The sequence below is a fragment of the Macrotis lagotis genome, chromosome 1 (genome assembly GCF_037893015.1).
Source record: "Macrotis lagotis isolate mMagLag1 chromosome 1, bilby.v1.9.chrom.fasta, whole genome shotgun sequence".
NCBI lineage: Eukaryota > Metazoa > Chordata > Mammalia > Peramelemorphia > Peramelidae > Macrotis > Macrotis lagotis.
The window spans coordinates 837,615,142-837,641,194 of NC_133658.1; the positions used below are offsets into that span (position 1 = coordinate 837,615,142).

Sequence of the window (26,053 nt, forward strand, 5' to 3'; positions counted from 1 at the left end):
ACTACTGTTTAGCTATTCTTACTCTTTTTTCCTTCTTCTTATCTCCCCAAAGGTCCCATTTCTAGAATCTCATTTCTTTATAATGGCCTCTAAGTCAAGGGCAATGAAGGGTGATATAAACTTAATCTAAGCATATTGACAATATTTTTGTCTGATAGATAAAGAGTAGATTTTGTATATTTTCTCATGTTCTTGTCAATATATTTGTGTTTGCTGTTTCATTGGTTGTATTTTCAGTTTTATCTTATTGTTTAATTTTAATTTTTTAGGGGGGGAAAGAATGAAAGGTAAACATATAAAGTAGTATTAGGAGAGAAAAAGCAGTAGAAAGGGAGCAAAGGAAATTCATTAAGGAAGGATCTGGGTTCAGTCTTGCCTTAGGCACTATCAAGGGTGGTACAGGGAAAGGCCACGAGGAGTCAGAGGATCTCTTCCATCTAGTCCCTCTCTTCTCCTCTGGCACCCTATCCACTGACTCACCTGGATACTCTATTAGGTGCCCAAACTGTCGGGTAGTAAGAAAGATAGATGTGTAGCTGAAGATGGGCTAAGTGAAACTCGATCACTCATTAGGGTGCCCTAGACTCATGGGAGTCGATTTAGCAGAGTTATCAGTAATACCTCCAGAAGACAACATAGTGTAATATGAACATAATGTTTACTACCACTCAGTACATGTGCTCTGAGCAAATGTGTCCTCACATCTGTACACTTTAGATCAAAGTAATGAATTTGTAACACCACAATAATATTGCTGTTAAATGAAAACAGAAAAGGGGGCTACTTATCTGTATAAAATCATCTTGATGACTTAATTTTAAAATACAATATCTATATTTTAGTATAATTTAATTGATTTACTTAAAGAGTTCCCAATTCCTTTTAATCTATTTCAAATTTAGTTGGGGCTGTTGTGGGCTGCATGCAGCCTGAGGGCCATGTTTTTGATGTATCAATTCTACAATACTCCTTAAACTAAGGTATAATTTTGATGATTAGCAAAAGTAAATACAGTCTTGATGGTAAAGAGCTGTCATTTGCAAATATGAAGCACAAAGTATCTAGAGCAATGTAATTTCTGGGATACCATACATGAACTTGTATATGTGTGTGAATATAAATTTTTATGTATTTCACATATATATGTTTGTGTGAGTATGTATGTATGTATTACATGTCAATGCTCAAGTATACATAAATGCATAAGAAAATCTATTAATTGATCAATATTTATTATATATGTCAGACACTTAGCTGGGCATCAAAGACACAAGAAATCAAAAGACAGTCCTTTCTCTCAGAACTCTCAATCTAGTTGGGGAACTTATTAGCAAGTCAGTATTTACAAGTGAATTATATATAAGCTACATATATAGAAAAGAATGAAGAAAGGGAAGGCACTAGAGCATAAAGAGGGGGTCAGGAAAACCTTGGTACAAACAACCATATGTTAGTTGGGATGTAAAGGAAGTCAGGGAACACCGGAGGAGGAGATTTTGAGGGCATGGGGCACAATCAGAGAAAATGCCAAGAAGCAATAGTTGTCTTGTATTCAGGGCAAAAGCTAGGTCAGTGTCATGATAGAGGAGCACACTACTCTCTCCTGTACTGTTCCACTGGCCTTCTAATTAGTCAGCATCTCATATCTCCCTCGTCTTCATCTATCCGACTACTACAAAAATGACATGACAGGGCTGATCATGCCATTTTCCTCATCAATAAGTTCTAGCTCTTCTCTATTACTTAAAGCATCAATGCAGTATAGGGCTGACCATTTCACTTTATCACTAAAGAAAGGCAGTGTCACTATTTTTCCATCTTGCTTCCTAGGATGTATGTTATGTGATATAACCCACAAGATTCTTATTCAATCAATGGTTGAGAAAGAGATTCAGGTTCTTGCAGCAAACCCTTAAAGAGATAATCTAAAGTTTGGCATGACAGAAGGGGAAAAAAAAGATGAACTGAGTATAGATTTGCGCATTAAAGTAGTTACTGACCTGTGCAATCTGAAGATACAAGATTCTCTGTAAGGAAAGAAAAGAAGACAATCATAAGAGAACTACCTATTGAGTGGATTGATGTTGTTTGTCCTTCACTTTTTGTTAGATTTACATTTTTATTTATTTACACATTACTAAAATAGTCTTTTTGTGAGAGTAAACATAATTCCCCCTCCCCCCACAAAAATAAAAAAAAAACCTCACAAGAAATAAAGTTAAAGAAAGAGAAAAAATGTGCTACAGTCCATATTCCAATACCATCAGCTCTGTCTCTGGGGTGAATTGAGTTCTTTATCATAAGTTCATCAGAGAAGTTACTTCCATGTTTTTCCATAGTTGATGTTGCTGATTGTAATTCCTTCTATCCATTTCTTACCACTACCAATTATTTTATTTTCTCTCTCCTTTCACTCCATCCATCTTCAAAGGTGTTCTGTGGGACAGCATAGTGGCACAGTGCAAAGAGCACCAGCCCTGTGGCCAAGAGGCCCCAAGCCTACATACCACCCCAGAGACCCAGCAACCACCCAGCCCTGTGGTCCCAGACAGGTTACCCAATTCCACCACCTTGCAAAAAGTAAAAAAATAATGTATTATATCTATCTTCTTTGAAGATCTACTCTCTTCTCTATCCCCTACATACCCCTTTCCTTCCCCTTGTCCCCTTTCTCCCATCCCCTTTCTCTACTTTTTCTTCTAGATTTCTATTATTAAGTATATATGTTGTTTCCTTTCCGAGTCATTTCCTATGAGAATGAAGGCTCCCTTGTTCCCCCTAACCTTCCCCCTTACATTGAAAAAGTTATTTCTTGACTCTTTTACATGAAATATCTTAGTCTAATTTACCTCTCTTTCCCTTTTTTCCCTGTAGAATTTCTTTTCCTCCATTGACTACATTTTTAAAATATATTATACTTCAAATTCAGCTCTCTCCTGTGTCTCGACTATAAAAGCACCTTCTAACTACTCTAATAAATGAGAAGATTCATATAAGTTTTATCTGTATCATCTTCCCATGCAGGTATACATGCAGTTTGACATCATCAAGTACCTCATAATTTGCCCTTCTCCTCCACACTCTCTATGCTTCACCTGAATCTTGTACTTGAAGATCAAACCTGTTCAGCTCTGGCTGTTTCAACAGGAACATTTGAAATTCCTCTGTTTCATTGAAAGTCCATCTTTTCCCTGGTTTTGCTGGGTAGTTGATTCTCAGTTGCCTTCCAAAATATTATGTTCCAAGGCCTAAAAGCCCTTAATGTGGATGCTGCTAAGTCCTGTGTAATCCTGATTGTAGTGCCGCAATATTTGAATTATTTTGTTCTGGCTGCTTGTAGTATTTTTCTCTTTGACTTGGGAGTTCTGGTACTTGATTAGAATATTCCTGGGGGTTATTTTTTTTGGATCTCTTTCAGGAGTAGATTGGTGGATTCTCTCAATTTCTATTTTGCCCTCCGCTTCTAGGATATCAGGGCAATTTTCCTGTAGAAATTCTTTAAAAATGAAGTCAAAGCTCTTTTCCTGTTCATGACTTTCAGGTAGCTCAATAATTTTTAAATTGTCTCTTCTGGATATGTTTTCCAGATCAGTTGTTTTTTCAATTAGATATTTCACATTTTCTTCTAGTTTTTTCATTTTTTTTTGATAGTTTTATTATGTCTTGATTCCTCACAAAGTCATCAGCTTCCTTTAGCTCCATTCTACACTTGAAGGGGTTATTTTCTTCAGAGATCTTTCTTATCTCTTTTCTATCTGGCCAATTCTGCTTTTTAAGGTTTTCTTCTCCTCATTAATGATTTAAACTGTTTTTTTTCTGTTTGATCTAAACTAGTTTTTAGTATGTTATTTTCTTCAGAATGTTTTTTTTATCTCCTTGACTAAGCTGTTGACTTGGTTTTCATGTTTTTCCTCATTTCTCTTCCCAATTTTTCCTCTACCTCCCTTACTTGTTTTTCAAAATCTTTTTTGAGCTCTGAAATAGCCTGAGACAAACTTCTGTCTTTCTTGGAAGATTTAGATGCAGAAGCTGGATCTTTCTCATCTTCCAAGTATATGTTTTGATCCTCCATGGGACCAAAGTAATTGTCTATGGTTAGGTTCAATTTTTTTCCTGTTCATTTATTTCCCCAACCTGTACCTGGTGTTGGGGTGCTTCCCTAGCTTTTGAGTGTTATTTGGACACCTCCTGCAAGAACTTCAATTCCTTCAAAGTTTTATAAGAAGCTCTGACTGCTCTCCTGCCTGTGCTCTGGACTGTGGATGACCAGACTGTGACCAGAGTCTGAATATGGACAAAGCATAAGAGTCCTGTCCCAGGACCAGAGGAGAGACCTCAACAGTCTCCCCCACCCCCATAACATCCATGGGCTGAGCATTCTAGGAGCAGCTGCAGGGCGGCTCTGTGTGCCTGCTTCAATTTCCTGGGATCTGGACTGCACTGATGGTCATGGCTGTGCTGAGGACCATGCTGGCTCCCATTGACTCTGGCAGAGATTTTTCTGCCAATCTTCCAAATTGTGCTTGGTGTTCCCTGGGTTGCCAGGTCAGGAAATTGCTTCTGCAGCTAGGAGCTGGCAGTCCCCAGGACCTAGGTGCCCAGTGTGCTATTTCTGGAAGACTGGAATTCCTGCATTCTGGGGCAATAATGCTGGTTGTGCTGCTGCCCCCTCCAGTGTGGATCATTTTTTCAACAAACTTCCAGGTTATGTTGGGCTGCAGAATTGCCTAACTGGATATTTCTATGGGTTCTGACACTTGAAAAATTTAGAGCCATGATTTTAAGATTTTTTGGAATATTTTGGAGTGAGTTCCTAGGAAAGGCTGTTGTCATGCCGCCATCTTGGCTCAGCTCCCTGTCCTTCATTTTTGAGGAGGTCATGATATCAGGGCTGTGATGGTATGACATGCAATTGAACTGGATTTGAATGATAGGGTAATGGCCAAAGTCACTTTTTCCTCCAGAGACATCTGAACCCAGTGGTCAGGTATGCATCAGGAAGACTAGAGATGGACCAGAATTCAGTAGAAGCTAGGTCTTTCCTAGTTCACAGTTGGACAGAGGCATTGCCCATCCAGTGATTAATTAAGACCAAGGATGAGCACTTAAAAAAAATGAAGCTGAGAGGGTAAGACTGTCAAATTTTCTGGCCAAAAATAGAAACAAATGCTATTTACATTCACTCTAAACCAATCAGGACCAAACAATGAATAGAGGGCTTCACCTGAGACCATTGGTGACCAATCAAGTAGCTGACCAATAAATCTTGTAAACCTCAAGAAATCTTACCTGACTTTTAGGCAGAGCACCTGTAAGTATAGGAAGAATGAAAAGAAGAAAAAGGAGAACATAAGAACTTGGTGTTGGGGTATGCCTGCTTTGAGAAAGGAAGCCTCCAGATATTAATCAAGGAGTATCATCATAATCAAGAGACCAACAAGGAGCTCACCTCTGTGGAATGTTTGGCTACCAGTATGGGGTGTAGTTGACCAAGTAGGACTCTATCCTTTCTTCCTACATCCTTGACACTGGATAGGACAGCACAATCTTCCCTAGGCCTTTTCTATCTCCTCCCTGGGATAGATTTTAGTACATGATCTTTTCTTTGACCTCTACTCTCTCCTTTCCATCCCCCTGCTCTATGGAGATTTAAGCATTCAATCCTTATCCTGATAATTAGGTTGATTTTTAGCCCAGAGATGAAATGATACTTTATCTTCCCTTTTTCCCTGCATTCCACAAGTCCTCATGGATTCACTTGAGCTGTTTTACTGAATTTCTATCAGTTGAAAATTATTAGTACAATGATAATAGTTTGGAGCACTTATTCCAGTAAAGGTTTGACTTTCTGCCTTAAATTAAATTTCTTACATTTTTATCCAACCCCTGGCCTCTTTAGGTTTTGAGTTTTACTTCATTCCCAACTTCCTGGACACCACTATATTAGTTATAGCTTAGCTGTATATTAATAAGTGGCAATATTGGTGATTGATTTCTTCTAATCTGATTGTTTTCCCTCAGTCATATAGAGACCAGGGGTTAGCTAAAAATGTATAGGAATTTTGATAAAGGCAGACCATGAGAGTGGGTCTGGGATATGATTCATTCTCCTAGGAGTTCAACTTTACCTATTGTTTCCTAAAGAAGGGGCTATGGGAAGAAGAAATGCCAGGAGCCAAAGAATCTATCACACCTTAAACTTTTACCCCTCTTCCCAGGGAGGAGAGAAACAAGACCTGGAAAGCAAGAAGGGAGAAGAAAAAACTTAAGTTTAATATGATCAGTTTCCCCTCTACAGTGACATTCAAGGATGGTGGATACAAGTATACAGAAGCCTGAATTCTGCCCGTCTGTGAATAGCCAGCATTTCAGAGGGGACATCTAACTCTACCCCTAACTCTGCTTCTAACACAGTGTAGTAGATAGGTAGAAACATACCTCTTTTGTCCTTTCTTGTTTTTGAGATATTCCGACTGCCTCTTGAGTTTGGCTTGGAAAATATTTCTGCTATCCTGAGCCACATAGGTTTGGTGGTGCGATCCATGGTTAGGGGGGCAGCAACAGTACCAGAGTCAGCATTTGCAGTATTTGAGCCTAACAGAAGTAACACACACACACACACATACACACACACACACAAAGAGACAAACACAACACATGACCTTTCAGGGAGGCAGGTTGACTGATTCCCTTACTTAGTGGTTTTTTCAGGCAGTTAAACTCAAGGTCTGCAATAGTATATCTCTTATAAACATCCCTGAAATGCAACATCTAGACTAGGGCTGTCCAATAGGCTGTTCACAGTACAATTTTATGGTGCGCCCCCCCCCCCCCCCCGTGGTTTTATTGAATGCTTTAGTAAATTAAACTGAGCTACTGCAGAACTCTCACTAAAATGGCAAATGAAAATATATTGTCTGTTGTTTCAATAAAAACTTTTAAAAGTAAGGTTGTCAGCCCTGATCTAGACTATGGGAAACGAGCATTTATAATAAAAGGTTCTACTGGGGTGGCTGGGTGGTGTAGTGAATAGAGCACTGGCCCTGGAGTCAGGAGTACCTAAATTCAAATCCAGCCTCAGACACCTAATAATTACTTGTGTGGCCTTGGGACAAGTCACTTAACCCCATTACTTTGCAAAAACTTAAAAAAAAAAAAAGAAAGGTTCTACAAACATTATACTGGTGACATACAGAGAAATAGCACCTATTGTAGGTGCTCAACTTCCTTTGTGAGGGATTGCTTCCATCTGAGGTGAGGCATTGTTGTCTGCTGACTCATCTGGCATATATTAGAGACTAAAAAAAGTTATTTCAATTATTTTCATTTATGAAAATGATTAGAATTATACCCCAATTACATACATACCCCAATTACGTACCAATTACATAGGTCAGTTAGCAAGTATTAATATTTATTTTATTTTATCCTTATTATTAGTTTACTTTTCAGGCAATTGGGGAGGTTATTAATCTTCAGTCTCTACATCCCATGGTTCCCTGACTGGCCTGTGGTCACCAGTTCCTAACACAGTAGGTTACAACTGTCAAGGACTAGATTTTGTATTATCAGCTCTCCCCAAAATAATGTGATAATTATCCTTCTAATGTCAAACTCCTATTGTTCCATTGAGTCTTAGTGTACAAATCAGTGTTTTCCAACATCATATGGATTCCATGGGTACAAGCTACCACTGGCTTCTGAGTGCCTTAATTGATCACTTAAATGCTCTTAACTCTCAAAGATTCCAGGGACATGTTTCCTTTTCTGTATGAGTTCAAGATAGAGACATTACTGACCCTTATAGGCATCACAGGCTTAGACTGTGGTTGGGGAACCTCTTTTCTGCCAGGGATTATTTGGATATTTATAACATTATTTGCTCACAATATTTGGTTAAGCATTTAATTTTCACCCCTAAAGAAACTCCAAGATTTATTGAATTTCAAGTCCTACTTGTGACAGTTGAAATAGGCTTGCAGGCCTTATACAGTCCATGGATTGGACATTCCTTACCCCTGGATTAGACAGTGATTACAGACCTTGAGATGTTCCCACGATTGGTTCAGAAGCTGATTGAAAAGCCACTGTTTGAAAGAAAAAGAGAGACAATGAGAAATTCATCTCCTGCATCATATGATATTTGAGTGATGAGAATAGGAATCAAGCTTCTGGACAGCATTAGGGAGGTGATTTCCTTTGGTTCCCTGAGGACTTGGAAAGAAATGTGCTGAGTCTCAGCAACAGAAATGGCACCAAAAAAAGTTGACAGGCAAAACCAAAATAATATAATTTTTCACTCTGTACTTTCATTTGTGTGTTGGGGTTTCCAGGTTCAGAAGAGGCTGTGCTTCTCTAGTCTTTACTGTTCCCTATGTCCAGGAGGTGTATAAACATGACTACAGAGACTGATCTGGTCAGGACTTGGGAAAATATTTCAGTGGAATAAGTGGTGGCTGTTACATATGTGTGTCCAAACATTTATACACATGTACATCATCTGTATTTATGAATGGGAGAGACAGGTATGAAAAGAGGAAAGCCTTTAAACATGTGTAAAGTGAGACTGGATGAGAGACAGTTGGAGGCTGAGGGTTTGCTGTGTTTGTGTGTCAATCTCTGTACATGTAAATACTTTTTCTTGTTGTACTAGGTATGAATAGGAAGGTGCCAGAAGCATTCAAGTTATTGTTGGCAACTAGGAAATAGCTTCTTGACCTGGGGGACCAGGAACAGATGATAATGTTGGAATCACAAGTATAGTTAGTGCCAGTATCAAAAAATGATCTACGGAGATGAAAGAAAAGACTATCTCTACAAAATGGGGTTTGTTTGTTTGTCTTTTATTTTTGAATCTTTGTGCCTAACATATTGAATAAATTTCATTTCTGTTTGTAGAATTGAGATGGGTAAATATCATAGCTTCAGATTTTACAATTTTATTTAGTGCAGTCTAACCTTCTGGTTGTGAGTTTATTTTTAAACTGTACTTTCCGAAGCCCATCTCTTTTTCAAGGTCCCTCTAAATCTGTACTTGATGCTCTTATAATTATTGTTATGACAATTTCTAGTGGTGATTCTAATGCACCCTTCCTTTCTCCTGGGGCGCTCCCTATTCCAGACCCTTAGCATTTTGAGCTGTAATAAAACTGGAATCAATCTATCATAAACCATCTATTAAACAGCTACTATTTTCCAGGCTCTGTACTAATTGCTAGGTATATAAACAGAGAGCCAAAAATAATTACTACTCTCAAGGTTATAGTCTAAGCCATACATGGATTGCGGGTCACCATAAGGAAATCATGTTTTCCAGGGCAGCCAGGTGGTGCAGTGAATAAGAGTCATGAGGACCTGAGTTCAAATGTGACCTCAGACATTTAATAATTGCCTAGCTGTGTGACCTTGGGCAAGTGACTTAATACCATTGTCTTAAATAAATGAAAATTAAAAAATAAAGAAATCATGTTTTTCCAGTATGAAAAATAAGTATTTTTAAAAAATTGGAGCCAAAATCATCAAACTATTCCAGCACTTCTTTTCAGATAGCTAAGAAGTCATCTAACACCTTCCTTTTATATCTAAGTAAACTGTGACCCAGAGAGAATAAGTAAAAGAATTAAGGCAGAATTAATGAGTATCTATGACTATAAACCTAATTTTTTTTCCACCATACTCTACTCACTAGTTCTATGAAATGATAGGAATAATTTCCCCTACTTCACTCATATGAGTAAAAGCACAAGAATAGGAAACAATGAGAGTATGTACATGAATGAAGTGTGTGGTTGCTATGCAGCCATGTACATATGTACTCTGGTACATACTTGTGTATATAATTGAATCTCTATGTGAGCTCAAGTGCCAAATTCCAGCTGATGGATTCTAACATTTCCACTATTAGCACAACTCTATTGACGATAATTATTAATGTTTTTATAGTGGTTTGCAAGTTTAGAAGGTGGACCAGGTCCTGGAGGTGACCTTAGTGTTTTATGTCACTCAGTATGTCTTCAATAGGAAGATGGAGATTTGTAGTTTAGGGGATGAGTAGAATAAATGTTAAAGTGAAAAAAAAGAATTTGATTGGAAGGAACTGTTTAATGTAGAGGAATGAATGACTATTACATGCAACTCTATGGTACATAGGAGAGCAGAAACAATTATCCTGGGGACAATGGATGGCATTATACAAAAATTCAATCATTTCATATGTGAAATGTCCCTAGATGGCAGGATGACAGAAAACAACATAGTGAATCATAACCTGGGAATCAGTGAAGAGGGGGAAAAAATTCTGATCACAAACAAAGAAAAGAAAAAATTATGGGAACCCTCACTGTCTGGAGGAAAATAGACTTGATATATAATATGTGCAATGGGGGAGCCAGAGTAGAAACCAAAGTGAGTTGTCTTTGGTTGAGGATCTAGGATAGAATGTTAGCCTTACCACAGGGATGAAATTCTGCCAATCAGGACTACTGGTGTGCTTCTGAAAGTAACCTAAGTCTGAGGAGGGTTTCAGACTTAGGGCACATATCTCATGAGTGACATACAATGGAATTTCTAAGTAAGAAGGGGAAGTTTGAATTCACTTTCTCAGTGGCACACAAAGCAATCAGTAGAACTCTTTAGTGGGCAACCAGACATAGGACAGCTTTTCCTACAGTGGCCCTCTTGGTATGTATTTATATAAATGTATGTATCTGTGTAGGCATGCATGTGTGTGTGTATGCCCCTCTTCTTTGGATAGTATGATTATTGGTCTTGGTTACATGCAAGTTATGCCTGAGAGTGCAATAACTTTTTTTCTCAATCCTAATTCTACTTGCCTGAAGCTTTTGACTCTTGTAATCATCATTTCCCTTCTAGATAACCTCTCTTCTCTGAAATGTGGCTTTCTCTTGTTTTTTTTTTCTTCTGCTCTTCTCTAATGGATGAGTATACTTCTGCCTCCTCTTAAATGACTTTTTGCCCTTAGGTTGTATCCATTGCCTTCTCTCTGGATACTCTCTCCAAGGTCAGGAAAAACTCCTTTGAATTTAATAATCTCATGCTTATTTCTCATAGGTAAGATATATCTATATTTATATCCAGATAGGGAAAAAAATTGAAAGACTCTAAGATGCCAGGGCTTGGAAAAACAGAAATTAGTACATGTGGTCCATAAGGGATTGACTGACTCTGTCTAGTGTATCTAAAATTTTTTGCATGGAAAAACTCTTTTTTCAGGTGAGGAATTGGGATGCACTCTACATACTTTGAGAACATTGTTGTTGACCTCTTCCCTCTAGAGAGTTAGGTATTTGGTCTATTGGTTTCAGTTTCCATTATGCAAATACCTTTGAATTAGAACTAAGAAGTAGCTGATCTTGAAGCCTAAAACTATTATTTAATCATTCTTACTATTTTCCTTCCCCTGAACTTGCTAAAATCATTAGAGAATTTCAGAATCTGACTTCTTTATAATGACCTCTAATTCAAAGGGAAGGGAGGGTACCATAAACTGAATCTAAGCATTTTGATAATATTTATGTCTTATACATGAAGAGTTGATTTTATTTATTGTATCATGTTCTTAATATTACTGTGTTTAAGGTTTCACTGGATATATATTCAGTTTTATTCTATTTTGTAGAAGACTGAAGCAGAGTGTACAATCCATGGTCCAGGCCTGGTAATATCTGGGATCCATACTTGTGTTACATGTTCTAAGATTACTTCGTTACAGTTCTCCATGAACCCTGAAGATTTATTCAATGCTAGATAAGGATCCTGAGAACAGAAGGAGTTTCCAACTTGGGAAGAAGATATGCCTGCAGGTGCAGAGACTTGTACAGAGCTAGACAAAACAAATCTTGTACCCAGGACATGGGAAAATAGTGCAGAGGGTAAGATTCTCACAGGCTTTCATTTTTGATTATGTACCTTTTATGGTTTTTATCTTCTAAATATTCTGACTCTCTGGACAATAAGTAGATTACTATCTTGCATTGGCCACCTGCCTGTGTCTTTTCTCTATTCAGCTTCTCACTGAGACAGTGGAGGTGCAGGCCATCTCCCACACTATTTTTTGATTTTGATTTTTGAGGGGGGGAGAAACAATGAAAGATGAAAATGTAAAGCAGTAATAGAGGAGAAAAGGAGCACTAGACAGGGAGCAAAGGAAATTAAGTAAGGAAATGTCTGGGTTCAGTCCTGCCTTAGGCTCTATCCAGGGTGGCATAGGAGAAGGCTACTAGGAGGCAGAGGATCTCTTCCATCAAGTCACTCTCTTCTCCTCTGGCACCTTATCCACTGACTCACCTGGATGCTCTATTAGGTGCCTAAAGTGCTGGGTAGTCAGAAAGATAGAACTGTAGCTGAAGACTGGCTAAATTTGAATTCAATCACTCACTAAGGTGCCCTAGACCCATGGCACACAACAGGGATTCAATTTGGCAGTTATCAGTAAGACTGCCAGAAGACAACAGATCTCATCATTGGTAATGCTCACTACCACTCAGTACATGTGCTCTGAGCAAATGTGTCCTCACATCTCTACTCTTCAGATTAAAGTAATGAATTTGTAATACCACAATATTGTTGGTGTTAAATGAAAGAGAAATGGGATCTACTTATCTGTACAGAATTATCTCAATGACTTAATTTTAAAACACAATATCCATATTTTAGTATATTTTAATTGATTTTCTTAAAGAGTGCCCAATTCCAGGGCGGCTAGGTGGCATAGTGGATAAAGCATCAGCCTTGGAGTCAGGAGTACCTGGGTTCAAATCTGGTCTCAGACACTTAATAATTACCTAGCTGTGTGGCCTTAGGCAAGCCACTTAACTCCATTTGCCTTGCAAAGACCTAAAATAAAAGAGTTCCCAATTCCTTTTAATCTGTTTCAAGATGTACTTGGGAGTATGGTGGGCTGCATGTAGCCTGAGGACCATGTTTTTGATTTATCAATTCTATAATACTTTGATTGACTTTGATTTAAACTAAGGTACATTTTTGATGATTAATGAAAGTAAATACAATCATAATGGTAAAGAGATGTCATTTGCAAGTAGTATGAACCACAAAATAATTAGAGCAATGGAATTGCTCGGAGACCATAAGTGAACTTGTGCAAATATAAATTTGTATGTATTTCACACAAATATATTTATGTATGTGTGTTAAGTATTGCATGTCAATGGCTAAGTATGCATATATGCATAAGAAAATCTATTAATTGATCAATAAATATTTATTAATATTTGTCAGGCACTTAGCTGGGCTTTGAAGACATGAAAAAAGGCAAAAGTAAGTACTTTCTCTCATAGAACTCTCAGTCTAGTTGGGGAAATTAGCAAGCCAGTATGTACAAATGAATTACACATAATCTACATATATAGAAAAGAATGAAGAAAGGGAAGGCACTAGAGCATTAAGAGGGATCAGGAAAACCTTGGTGCAAATGAATGCATGTTAGTGGGGGCACAAAGGAAACCAGGGAAACCAGGAGAAGATGATGAGGGCATGGGGCACAATAAGAGAAAAATCCAATAACCAAGAGATGCAGTTCTGTTTTCAGGGCAAAAGCCAGGTCAGTGTCACTGGTGAAAGAGCACACTACTCTCTCCTATACTATTCCACCGGCCTCCTAATTAGTCAGTGCCCCCCCCCCCCCCCCACCACCCGCAATTTATCAGACTACTAAAAAAGGGACATGACTTAAGGCAAGGCTGATCATGTCATTTTCCTCATCAATAAGTTCTAACTCTTCTCTATTACTTCAAGCATCAGTGCAGTGTAAGGCTAATCATTTCACCTTATCATTAAAGAAAGGCAGTGTTACTATTTTTCTTTCTTGTTTCCTAGGTTATATATTATATGAAATAACCCACAAGATTCTTATTCACTCAGTGGTTGAGAAAGTGGTTCAGATTCCAGCAGCACAACTGGTAAAGAGACAATCTAAAGTTAAGGATGACATTTGAGGGGAAAAAACACACTGAACTGAGTTTAGATTTGTGCATTAAAAGTAGTTACTGACCTGAGGAAACTGAAGGAATTGGAGTAGAAACAGATCCAAAAGCCTCTGTTAGGAAAGAAAAGCAGACAACAATGAGAAAACTGCATTTTGCATGATTGGATTGCTGTTGTAATTTTTCCATCGTTTTTGAAGAGGCCATGACATCAGGGATGTGATGGCATGACATGCAATTGAATTGTATTTGAGTGATGGGGTGCTGGCAATGTTACTATATCCTCCAGAGATATCTAAACCCAGTGTTCAGGTATGCATCAGGAGTACTAGAGATGAACCAGGATTCAGTAGAAGACTGGCCTTCTAGAAGCTCAGTCTTTCCTAGGTCACAGTTGGATAGAGGCATTGTCCATCCAGTGATTAAGACCAAGAATGAGCACTTTAAAAAAATGAAGCTGAGACAGTAAGGCCATCAGATTTTCTGGCCAAAAATGGAAACAAATGCTATTTACATTCACTGTAAACCAATCAGGGCCCAAACAATGAAAATAGGGCTTCATTTGAGACCATCTGACCAATCAAGTAGCTGACCAATAAATCCTGTAAACCTCAAGAAATCTTACCAGACTTTTAGACAGAGCACCTATAAATATAGAAAGAATGAAAAGAAGACAAAGGAAGAAATAAGAACTTGGAATTGGGGGACATGATCTGGAAGCCTCCAGATATTAATCAAAGAGTATTATCATAATCAAGAGACTAACAAGGGAGCTCACCTCTGTGGAATGTTTGGGTACCAGTATGGGATGTAGAGTTGACCAAGCAGGCCTCTATCCTTTCTCTTACATCCTTGATACTGGATAGGACAGCACAATCTTCCCTAGGCCTTTTCTATCTCCTCCCTGGAATGGATTTTAGTACATGATCTTTTCTCTGAATTCTGTCCTTTTCTTCCCATTCCCTGCTCTAGGGAGATTTAAGCATTCAAGCCTTATCCTGATTATTAGGTTGATTTTTAGCCTAGAGTTGAAATGATGCTTTATCTTCCCCTTTTCCCTGCTTTCTCCAAGTCCTCATGGATTCACTTGAGCTGTTTTACTCAGTTTCTATCAATTTGAAGTTATTAGTACAATCACAATAGTTTGTAGCCATTTTTCCAAAAAATGTTTGACTTTCTACCTTAATTTAAATTTCTTACATTTTTATCCAACCTCTGATCTCTTTATCTTTGAGTTTTATTTCTTACCCAACTTCATGGGCACCACTATATTAGTTATAGCTGCATATTAATAAGCTGTAATATTGGTGATGATTTCTTCTAACCTGATTGTTTTCCCTCAGACATATACCAAGGTTAGCTAAAAATGTATGGAAATTTTGGTAAAGGCAGAGAATAAGAGTGGGTCTGGGAGTATGACTCACTCTTCAAGGAGTTCAGTCTTACCTATTGTTTCCTAAATAAAGAGTTATGAGAAGAGTAAAGGCCAAGAGCCAAAGAATCTATCACACCTTAAACTTTTACCTCTCTTCCCAAGGAGGAGAGAGAGAGACAAGACCTGGAAAGCAAGAAGGGATCAATTTTTTAAAATTTATTTTTATTAAAGATATTATTTGAGTTTTACAATTTTCCCCCCAATCTTGCTTCCCTCCCCTCCCCCCCCCCCACGGAAAGCACTTTGTCAGTCTTTACTTTGTTTCCATATTGTACCATGATCCAAATTGGGTGCGATGAGAGAAAAATCATATCCTTAAAGAAGAGAAGAGAAGTCTCAGAGGTAAGAAGATCAGATAATAAGATATCTGGTTTTTTTCTGAATTAAAGGGAATAGTCCTTGCACTTTGTTCAAATTCCACAGCTCCTTATCTGGATACAGATGGCACTCTCCTTTGCAGACAGCCCAATATTGTTCCCGATTGTTGCACTGATGGAATGAGCAACTCCTTCAAGGTTGAACATCACTCCCATGTTGCTGTTAGGATGTACAGTGTTTTTCTGGTTCTGCTCATATCACTCAGCATCAGTTCATGCAAATCCCTCCAGGCTTCCCTGAAATCCCGTCCCTCCTGGTTTCTAATAGAACAATAGTGTTCCATGACATACATATACCACAGTTTGCTAAGCCATTCCCCAATTGAAAGACATTTACTTGATTTCCAATTCTTTGCCACCACAAACAGGGCCGCTATAAATATTTTTGTACAAGTAATGTTTTCACCCTTTTTTCATCATCTCTTCAGGATATAGACCCAGTAGTGGTGTTGCTGGGTCAAAGGGTATGCACATTTTTGTTGCCCTTTGGGCATAGTTCCAAATAGCTTTCCAGAAGGGTTGGATGAGTTCACAGCTCCACCAACAGTGTAGTAGTGTCCCAGATTTCCCACAACCCTTCCAACAATGATCATTATCCTTCCTGGTCATATTGGCCAATCTGAGAGGTGTGAGGTGGTACCTCAGAGAAGCTTTAATTTGCATTTCTCTAATAATTAATGATTTAGAGCATTTTTTCATATGGCTATGGATTGCTTTGAACTCCTCATCTGTAAATTGCTTTTAACCTTTTGTCAATTGGGGAATGGCTTTTTGTTTTAAAAATATGACTCAGTTCTCTGTATATTTTAGAAATGAGTCCTTTGTCAGAATCATTAGTTGTAAAGATTGTTTCCCAATTTACTACATTTCTTTTGATCCTGGTTACAGCAGTTTTATCTGTGCAAAAGCTTTTTAATTTAATGTAATCAAAATCATCTAATTGGTTTTTAGTGATGTTCTCCAACTCTTCCGTAGTCATAAACTGCTCCCCTTTCCATAGATCTGACAGGTAGACTAGTCCTTGATTTTCTAATTGGCTTATAGTATTGTTATTTTTTATGTCTATATCTTGCAAACATTTGGATCTTATCTTGGTAAAGGGTGTGAGGTGTTGGTCTAATCTAAGTTTCTTCCATACTAACTTCCAATTATCCCAGCAATTTTTATCAGAGGGAGTTTTTATCCCACTGGCTGGACTCTTTGGATTTTTCAAATAGCAGATTACTATACTCATCTCCTTCTTTTGCACCTAGTCTGTTCCACTGGTCCACCACTCTATTTCTTAGCCAATACCAAACAGTTTTGATGACTGATGCTTTATAATATAATTTTAGATCAGGTAGGGCTAAGCCACCTCCTTTTGCACTGTTTTTCATTAAGCTCCTGGCAATTCTTGACTTTTTATTTCTCTACATGAATTTACTTACAAGTTTTTCTAACTCGTTAAAGTAATTTTTTGGAATTTTGATTGGTAGGGCACTAAACAGATAGTTTAGTTTTGGTAGAATTGTCATTTTTATTATATTAGCTCTACCTAACCATGAGCAGTTGATATTTGTCCAGTTATTTAAATCTGATTTAATTTGTGTGAGAAGTGTTTTATAATTGTTTTCAAAAAGATTCTGAGTCTGTCTTGGCAAATAGACTCCCAAATATTTTATATTGTCTGAGGTTACTTTGAATGGGATTTTTCTTTCTAGCTCTTCCTGCTGTTTCTTGCTAGACATATATAGAAAAGTTGAGGATTTATGAGGGCTTCTTTTATAACCTGCAACTTTGCTAAAATTGCTAATTGTTTCCAGTAGTTTTTTGGATGATTTCTTGGGATTCTCTAGGTAGACCATCATGTCATCTGCAAAGAGTGAGAGTTTTGTCTCTTCCTTCCCAATTCTAATTCCTTCAATTTCTTTTTCTTCTCTAATTGCTGATGCTGACATTTTTAATACAATATTAAATAGTAGTGGTGATAATGGGCACCCTTGTTTCACCCCTGATCTTATTGGGAGCACCTCTAGCCTCTCCCCATTGAATATAATGCTTGTTGATGGTTTCAAATAGATACTGCTAATTATTTTGAGGAACTGTCTATTTATTCCTACACTCTCTAGTGTTTTTAATAGGAATGAATGCTGTATTTTGTCAAAAGTTTTCAGCATCTATTGATATGATCATATGGTTTCTGATAGGTTTGTTGTTGATATATTTGAGTATATTAACAGTTTTCCTAATATTGAACCAACCCTGCATTCTTGGAATAAATCCTTCTTGATCATAATGTATTATCCTCGTGATGACTTGTAATCATTTTGCTAAGATTTTATTTAGGATTTTTGCATCTATATTCATCAGGGAAATAGATCTATAATTTTCTTTCTCTGTTTTAACTCTTCCTGGTTTAGGTAACAGTACCATATTGGTTTCATAGAAAGAGTTAGGCAGAGTTCCATGTTTCCCTATTTTTCCAAAGAGTTTATATAGGATTGGAACCAATTGTTCCTTAAATGTTTGGTAGAATTCACTTGTGAATCCATCAGGCCCTGGAGATTTTATTTAGGGAGTTTAATAATGGCTTGTTGAATTTCTTTTTTCTGAGATAGGGTTGTTTAGGTATTTAATCTCATCTTCATTTAACCTGCACAACTTATATTTTTGTAAATATCCATCCATTTTACTTAGATTATCAAATTTATTGGCATAGAGTTGGGTAAAATAATTTTGAATTATTACTTTAATTTCCTCCTCATTGGTGGTGAGTTCACCTTTTTCATTTATGATACTAGCAATTTGGTTTTCTTCTTTCTTTTTTTTAATCAAATTGACCAGAGGTTTTTCATTTTTCTTGGTTTTTTCATAATATCAACTTTTGATTTTATTTATTAATTCAATAGTTTTTTGCTTTTGATTTTATTAATTTCTCCTTTAATTTTGAGAATTTCTAATTTGTTATTTAATTGGGGATTTTTGATTTGTTCTTTCTCTAATTTTTTTAGTTGCATGTTTAGTTCATTGATTTCCTCTTTCTCCAATTTATTCATGTAAGCATTTAGAGCTACAGTATATCCCCTGAGAGTTGCTTTGAATGAATCCCATAGGTTTTGGTATGTTGTTTCATTATTATCATTATCTAGGATAAAATGGTTAATACTTTCTATAATTTGTTTTTTGGTCCACTCATTTTTTAAAATGAGGTTATTCAGTTTCCAATTTGTTCTGGGTCTGTATTTCCTTGGCCCAGTATTGTATCTGACTTTTATTGCATTGTGATCTGAGAAAGATGTATTCACTATTTCTGCCTTTCTGCAGTTGACTGTTAGGTTTTTATGTCCTAGTACATGGTCAATTTTTGTATAAGTTCCATGTACTGCAGAGAAAAAGGTGTATTCATTTCTATCCCCATTCAGTTTCCTCCATAAGTCTACCATATCTAATTTTTCTAACAATCTATTTACTTCCTTAACTTCTTTCTTGTTTATTTTATGATTGGATTTATCTAGATATGAGAGTGGGAGGTTGAGGTCTCCCACTAGTAGAGTTTTGCTGTCTATATCTTCCTGTAGTTCTTTCAGCTTCTCCTCTAAGAATTTGGATGCTGTCCCACTGGGTGCATATATATATTCAATATTGAAATGACTTTATTGTCTATGGTACCTTTTAGGAGGATAAAGTTTCCTTCCTTATCTCTTTTAATGCTATCTCTTTTTGCTGCTGCTTTGTCTGAGATAAGGATTGCTACCCCTGCTTTTTTTACTTCAGTTGAAGCAAAATATATTTTGCTCCAACCTTTTACCTTTACTCTTTATGTATCTCTCTGCTTCAAATGAGTTTCTTGTAAACAGCATATTGTAGGATTCTGTTTTTTAATCCACTCTGCTATTTGCTTACATTTTAAGGGAGAGTTCATCCCATTTACATTCAAGGTCATGATTACTAATTCTTTATTACCCTCTGTGCTATCTTCCCTCTGTTTGTATTTTTCCCCTTCCCCCCTTTATCCATATTCCCCAGTATTTTGTTTCTGAATACCACCCCCTTCAGTGTGTTTGCCCTCCTATATTACCCCTCCCCTTTCTTTCCCCTTTCCCTTCCCTTCCTTTTGTTATTTCCCCTTTTCCCCCCCCACTCTCCTTCCCTTTCTCCATCCCCCCTCCCCTTTTCCCCTTTTAATACTTGAAAAGTTAGATTTTTTATAAGTTAACTGAGTATGTGTAGATTGACTTTAAGCCAAGTCTGATGAGAAGAAGATTCAGGTGTTTCTCCTCTGCTCCCTTCTTCCCCTGTATTACCATAGTTTTTTGTACCTCTTAGTGTAATGAGATTTACCCCATTCAATCCCCTCCCTCCTCCAGTCTCTTTCCTGTCCCCCTTTTTAAGGAGGTAGTGTTTTGTTAGATCATTCTAAGTCATAGAAAATTCTGAGTGTCTGTCCCTTCTAGTTCAGTATATTCTATTGAATAGAGTCAAAATTCCTGAGAGTTATTAGAGTCTTTCTCCCAAGTGGGGTTAAAGCCAATTACATCCCATTAGATAGCAGTCTCATGAATAGGACATGAATGTCCATCATTTGTGGCGAGGTGTATTCTCTCTGTTAGAGTTACAATTCTCAAGATTTATGAGAATCTTCCCCCCCCCTCCCCATGCTGGGATATAGCCAGTTTCAACTTACTGGATTGCATTTTTTTTCTTTTATCGCCCCCCCCCCTTTTTTTTACCTTTTCATGTGTCTCTTGAACCTCCTGTTTGATGTCCAAATTTTCTGTTTAGCTCTGGTCTTTTCATCAGAAATTTTTGGAATTCTTCCAATTCATTAAATGTCCATCTTTTTTGCTGGAAGTGAAGGCTCAACTTCGCAGGAAAGTAGATTCTTGGCTGCATTCCAAGCTCCCTTGCTCTTTGAAATATCTCGTTCCAGGCCCTTCGATCCCTTAATGCTGATGCAGCCAGGTCCTGAGTGGTTATTAATGTGGCTCCTTGATATTTAAATTGTTTCTTTCTGGCTGCTTGCAGGATTTTCTCTTTTATCTGATAGTTCTGGAGTTTTGCCACAACATTCCTTGGTGTTTTCATTTTAGGATCTTTTTCTGGTGGGGATTGATGTACTCTTTCAATAACTACTTGGCCCTCCAGTTCCATGATATCAGGGCAGTTTTCCATCACTAGATCCTGTAATATTTAGTCCAGACTTTTTTTCTCTTCAATGTTTTCAGGAAGTCCTATAATTTTCAGGTTGCCCCTCCTCGATCTATTCTCAAGGTCAGTGGTTTTGTTGATGAGATATTTTACATTTGCTTCTATTTTTTCTATTTTTTGATTTTGTTTAACTGACTCTTGCTGTCTCATGGAGTCATTAGTTTCTGTAGACTCCATTCTTGTTTTTGGGGAGGAGTTTTCTTCATTAACCTTTTGCAACTGCTTTTCCAATTGGTCAATTCTACTTTTGAAAGAGCTTTCTATTTGACCAATTGAGGTTTTGAGAGAATCAATTTCTTTTTGCATTTGCCCATTTGAGGATCTGAGAGAATTATTCTCATTTTGTATTTGTCCAATTGATGCTGTGAGAGATTTATTCTCATTTTGTAATTGTCCAATTGATGATTTGAGAGATTTATTCTCATTTTGTAATTGTCCAATTGATGATCTGAGAGATTTATTCTCCTTTTATATTCGTCCAATTGTACTTTCTAAGGTTTTGTTTTCTTGTTGCAAGGTATTAATTGTCTCTCCCAAATTTTTAAGCTCCTTCCTTATTTCTTCAAGGAAGTTTTTCTGTGCTGGAGACCAGATTGTATTCTCCTCAGATGTTCCAGGTCTCTCTGAGTTAGGGTTTTTCCTTTCCAGGAATTTTTCTATGCATCCACCTTTTTGCTGACCCTTCTTCATTTTGCTAAGACCTTGAGTTGTGGGGGGACTGGTTCACCGGGGCTTGGGATCATTAAAGGCTTTACTCCCTGAGTGTAGTTTCTCTGGCTGGCCAGTAGGAGGTGTTGGTTGCTTTCTCTGGAGTGTCTGTGACCTTGGCTAAGGCCTTCTCTCTTTGCTTGAAGGGAGGGGTTGGAGCTATTGAATCCTTTTGCCTTCAGTCAATGGTGGGCTTTACCCTGGCCTGAAGTCATTCCTCAGCTGGGCTGGTTCTTCTGCTCACACACCTGGGCCTGAGGCAGAAGTAGTTTGCATTTGTTTGTTTGGGAGGAGGTCTGAGTTGTAATGGGACCAGAGGAGCCCAGGATGGTGTCCACAGCTCTCCTGCACCAGAACTCTTCCCCCAGCCCCATCCCCAAGCTCCAGGGGGACAGCACCAACACCAGTGCCTCTGCTCCCCTGCGGACCCACGCCCTTGTTGTCCATCCCCACCGCTGATCCAGCACATCTGGCTCTTGGGCCCTCAGACTCCCAGTTCCAATTCAGCTGTTAATCTGGCTAATCCAGGGCTGATCCTCCCTCTGAGCCCAGACTCACCCGCCTGAATTCTTCTAGTGCTGCTGGGGGAGCCAAATCCTGAGGTAGATGCTCTTTCTCCTGGCTTTTCTTTCTGGGTTTTGTGGGTCAGATTTCTTTTAAGAGGTTTGTTTCATGTGATAGATGGGGAAGAGATCAGGAGACTTTAGAGCTGTGCCTGTCTTCTCTCCGCCATCTTGGCCGGAAGTCCCTGGGATCAATTTAATAGGATCAATTTTCCCCTCTACAGTGACATTAAAGGATAGTGGATACAAGTGTACAGAAGCCTTGATTCTGCCCTCTGTGAATGGCCAGTATTTCAGAGGGCACGTCTGACACTACCCCTAACTCTGCTTCTAACTCTGGGTAGTAGATTCATACAAACATACCTTTTTTTCCCGTTCTTGTTTCTGTGATGTTAGCACTACCTCTTGAGTCTGGCTTGAAAAACCTTGATGCATGCCCGATGATTATAGGTGTGGTGGAAACCCTGGCTGGGAAGGCAGCAACATTATCAGAGTCAGCATTTGCACTGTTTCAGCTTACTATAAGTAGAGTGCACCAGCACACACACACACTCACACACCCATTCAGGGAGGCAAGTACACTGATTCCCTTACTTAGTGGTTTTTCAGGTAATTAAAATCAATAGCCACAATAGTAAATCTCTTACACATCCCTGAAATGCAACATCTACACTAGCACTGTCCAAAAGGCCATCCACAGTATGATTTTATGCTGCCTCCTGTGGTTTTATTACTTGATTTATGAAATAAAGCTGAGTTATCATAGAACTCTCACTAAAATGAGAAATCAAAATATATTGTCTCTTGTTTCGATAAAAATGTCTAAAGGTAAAGTTGGACAGCCCTGATCTAGGTTATGGAAAATGAGCATATATAATAAAAGTCTCTGCAGACATTATACATGTGAAATACACTGGTGACATATAGAGATATAGCAATAGATATGAGCCTATTGTAGGTACTCAACCCAGTTTGTGAGAGATTGCTCCACCTGAGGTGAGGCATAGCTGTCTACTGACACATCTGACATATTTCCCTATATTAGAGACTAAAAATAGTCATTTTATTTATTTTCATTTAGGAAAGTGATTAGAGTTATGCCCAGATTACATAAAGGACATGGGTCAGTGAGCAAGTATTAATATTCATTATTATTATTATTGTTGTTGTTATTGTTGTTGTTGTTGTTATTATTACTTTACTTTTCAGGCTATCAGAGGAGGCTCTGAATTTCCTGTCTATACATACTACAGTTCCCTGGCCTGTGGTCACCAATTCCTAATACAGTAGGTTACAACTATCAAGGACTAGATTTCCTATTCTCTGTTCTCCCCTAAATAATCTGATAAGTATCTATCTAGTGTCAAACTCCTTTTGTTGCACTGAGTCTTAGAGTACAATTCACTGCTCTCCAACATCATATGGATCCATGAGTACAAGATACCACTGACTTCTGACTGCCTTAATTGATCACTGGGATGTTCTTAACTCTCAAAGATCCCAGAGACATGCTTCCTTTCCCCATGGAGCTCAAGATTGAGACATTACTGACCCTTATAGGCATCACAGGCCTATGGCTTAGACTGTGCTTGGGGACCCTTTTTTCTGCCAATGGCCATTTGGATATTTATAACATCATTTGCCCACAATATTTGGTCAAACATTTCATTTTCACCCCTAAAGAAACTTTGAGATTTATTTAATTTTGAGTCCTGTCTGTGACAGTCAAAATAATTTCAAAGGTTTTATGTAGTCCACATACTGGACATTCCTTACCCCTGGCTTAGACAGTGATTACAGACCTTGAGGTGCTCCAATGGTTTGTTCACAATCCACTGTGTGAAAGAAAAAGAGTGACAATGAGAAATCCATCTCCTACATCATATAATATTTGAGTTCTGAAAATAGGAATCAAGCTGCTGAACAACATCAGGGAGGTGATTTCTTTTGGGTCCCTGAAAATCTGGAATGAAATGTGCAGAGTCTCAGCACCACAGACTCTACAACATATTACTTATACAGTCTTTCACTTTACATTTTCCTTGTATCTTGGAGTGTCCAGGTTGAGAAGAGGCTATTTTTCTCAACTCTATACTGATCCTTATGCCCAGGAGACCCCAAACCCTCTTCAACTACTCAGTGTCTAGTGCTATCAAACATGGTTCCACAGCCTAGTCTGATCAGGAGTTAGGAAAATATTTTGATGGAATAACTTTGGATTGTGACTAAATACATGTATATCCATATAAAAAATATTTATATAAATCTACATCATCTATAGGTATGATTGTAAAAAAATTATGAAAATAACAGTTCGTTTAAGCATAAGTAATGTGAAACTGAATGAGAGACAGATGGGAGGAGAGGGTATATTGTGTGCATATAATAGATCTCTTTATACATTTGACTATATTTTCATTTTGTACTAATATGAACAGGAAAGGATCAGAAACATTCAAGTCATTCTTGGCAACTAGGAAACTAGGAAATAACTTCCTGACCTGGAGGACCAGGAGTACATGACAATTTGTAATCACATTCAGGGTTAGTGCCAATATCAAAAAAAATGATCTAAAAGGATGAGTAAAAACTAAGGATTGTTTTTCTTTTGTCTTTGAATCTTAGTGCCTAATACATAGGAGGTATTTTATAACTCTTTGTAGAATTGAGATGGATAAATAACAGGGCTTTCAAGTTTTACAGTTTCTTTGATTTGGTCCAGACATTCTGGGGATGTGTTTATTTTAATGTTGGACTTTATGAGTCCCAACCCTTTTTTCAAGTTTCCTCTAAATCTGTACCAAATTATCCTGTAGCTAATGCTATGTCTAGGTCTATTAGTGATGATAGGCATCAATTATTTCCCCAAGGAGTTCTAGTCCATCCCAGACCCACAGCATTTAGAGCTGTAATGGACCTGGAATCAATCTATCTATAAGCATTTATGAAGTAGCTACTATTTTCTGTGCTAGTTGCTGGTTATATAAAAACAATCCCTACAGTTAAACTCTATTCTAAGATATATGAGTCACAGTACAGAAATCATGTTATTCCCAGCATGAAAAATTAGGAGTTTTTGATTATTAATTGGAGACACAATCATTCAACTATTCCAGCACTTTTAGATGACCAAGACTTTATCTAACTTTTTCATTTTATATGTAAGTAACTGAGGCCCATAGAGAATAAGTAAAAGAGTTAGGCAACATTAGTGAGGTTGTATGACTCTAAACTTAATGTTCTTTTGACCACTCTATAGTTCTGTTAAATGATATTGATCATCTCCCCTTTTTTTGACATATCAGGAAAAGCTTATGAAAAGTATGAGGGCATGAATATGGTTGTAATGTGTGGTTACGTGTAAAAAATATAAATTTGTACACATATACAAACTCATTTATATTCATGAATCTATATATGAGCCCTAGTGCCAAATTTCCACTGTTGGATCCTATAATTTCCACGACTACTACAACATTAATGAGAATAACAATTGATTTTTTTTAGTTTGTCAGGTTATAAGATGGACTAGATCCTGAGGGTTATCTTAAATATCTTCTGCAACCCAATGTGTCTTCAAAAGGAACAAATGGAGATCTAGCATCTAGCAAGCTGGATTCCTGTGTAGAGTGAATGACTTTCTCATTAAGTTATTGAGCTTAACATATAAACAATAAGATGACCCTGAATGGCTTAGACCACTGGTTTTCTTGAGGGTCTCTTTACAAGGAGATTCCAGGTATTCAGCTATCACTGTGTCCCTCCTTAAAGGATCTCATGAGATTCTACTCATTTATGTATAAGGTTATCTGCTCTGCCATA

General features: G+C 37.7%; 1 protein-coding gene across 1 annotated transcript in view; it reads right to left on the bottom strand.

The window, feature by feature from the left end:
* Positions 1-26,053, bottom strand: part of LOC141508601 (NACHT, LRR and PYD domains-containing protein 1a-like) — a 275,129-nt gene that overhangs the window by 69,663 nt on the left and 179,413 nt on the right. Inside the window, 1 exon segment of the mRNA XM_074217379.1 lies at positions 2,001-2,027. Within this exon segment, the coding sequence (XP_074073480.1) occupies positions 2,001-2,027 (27 nt within the window).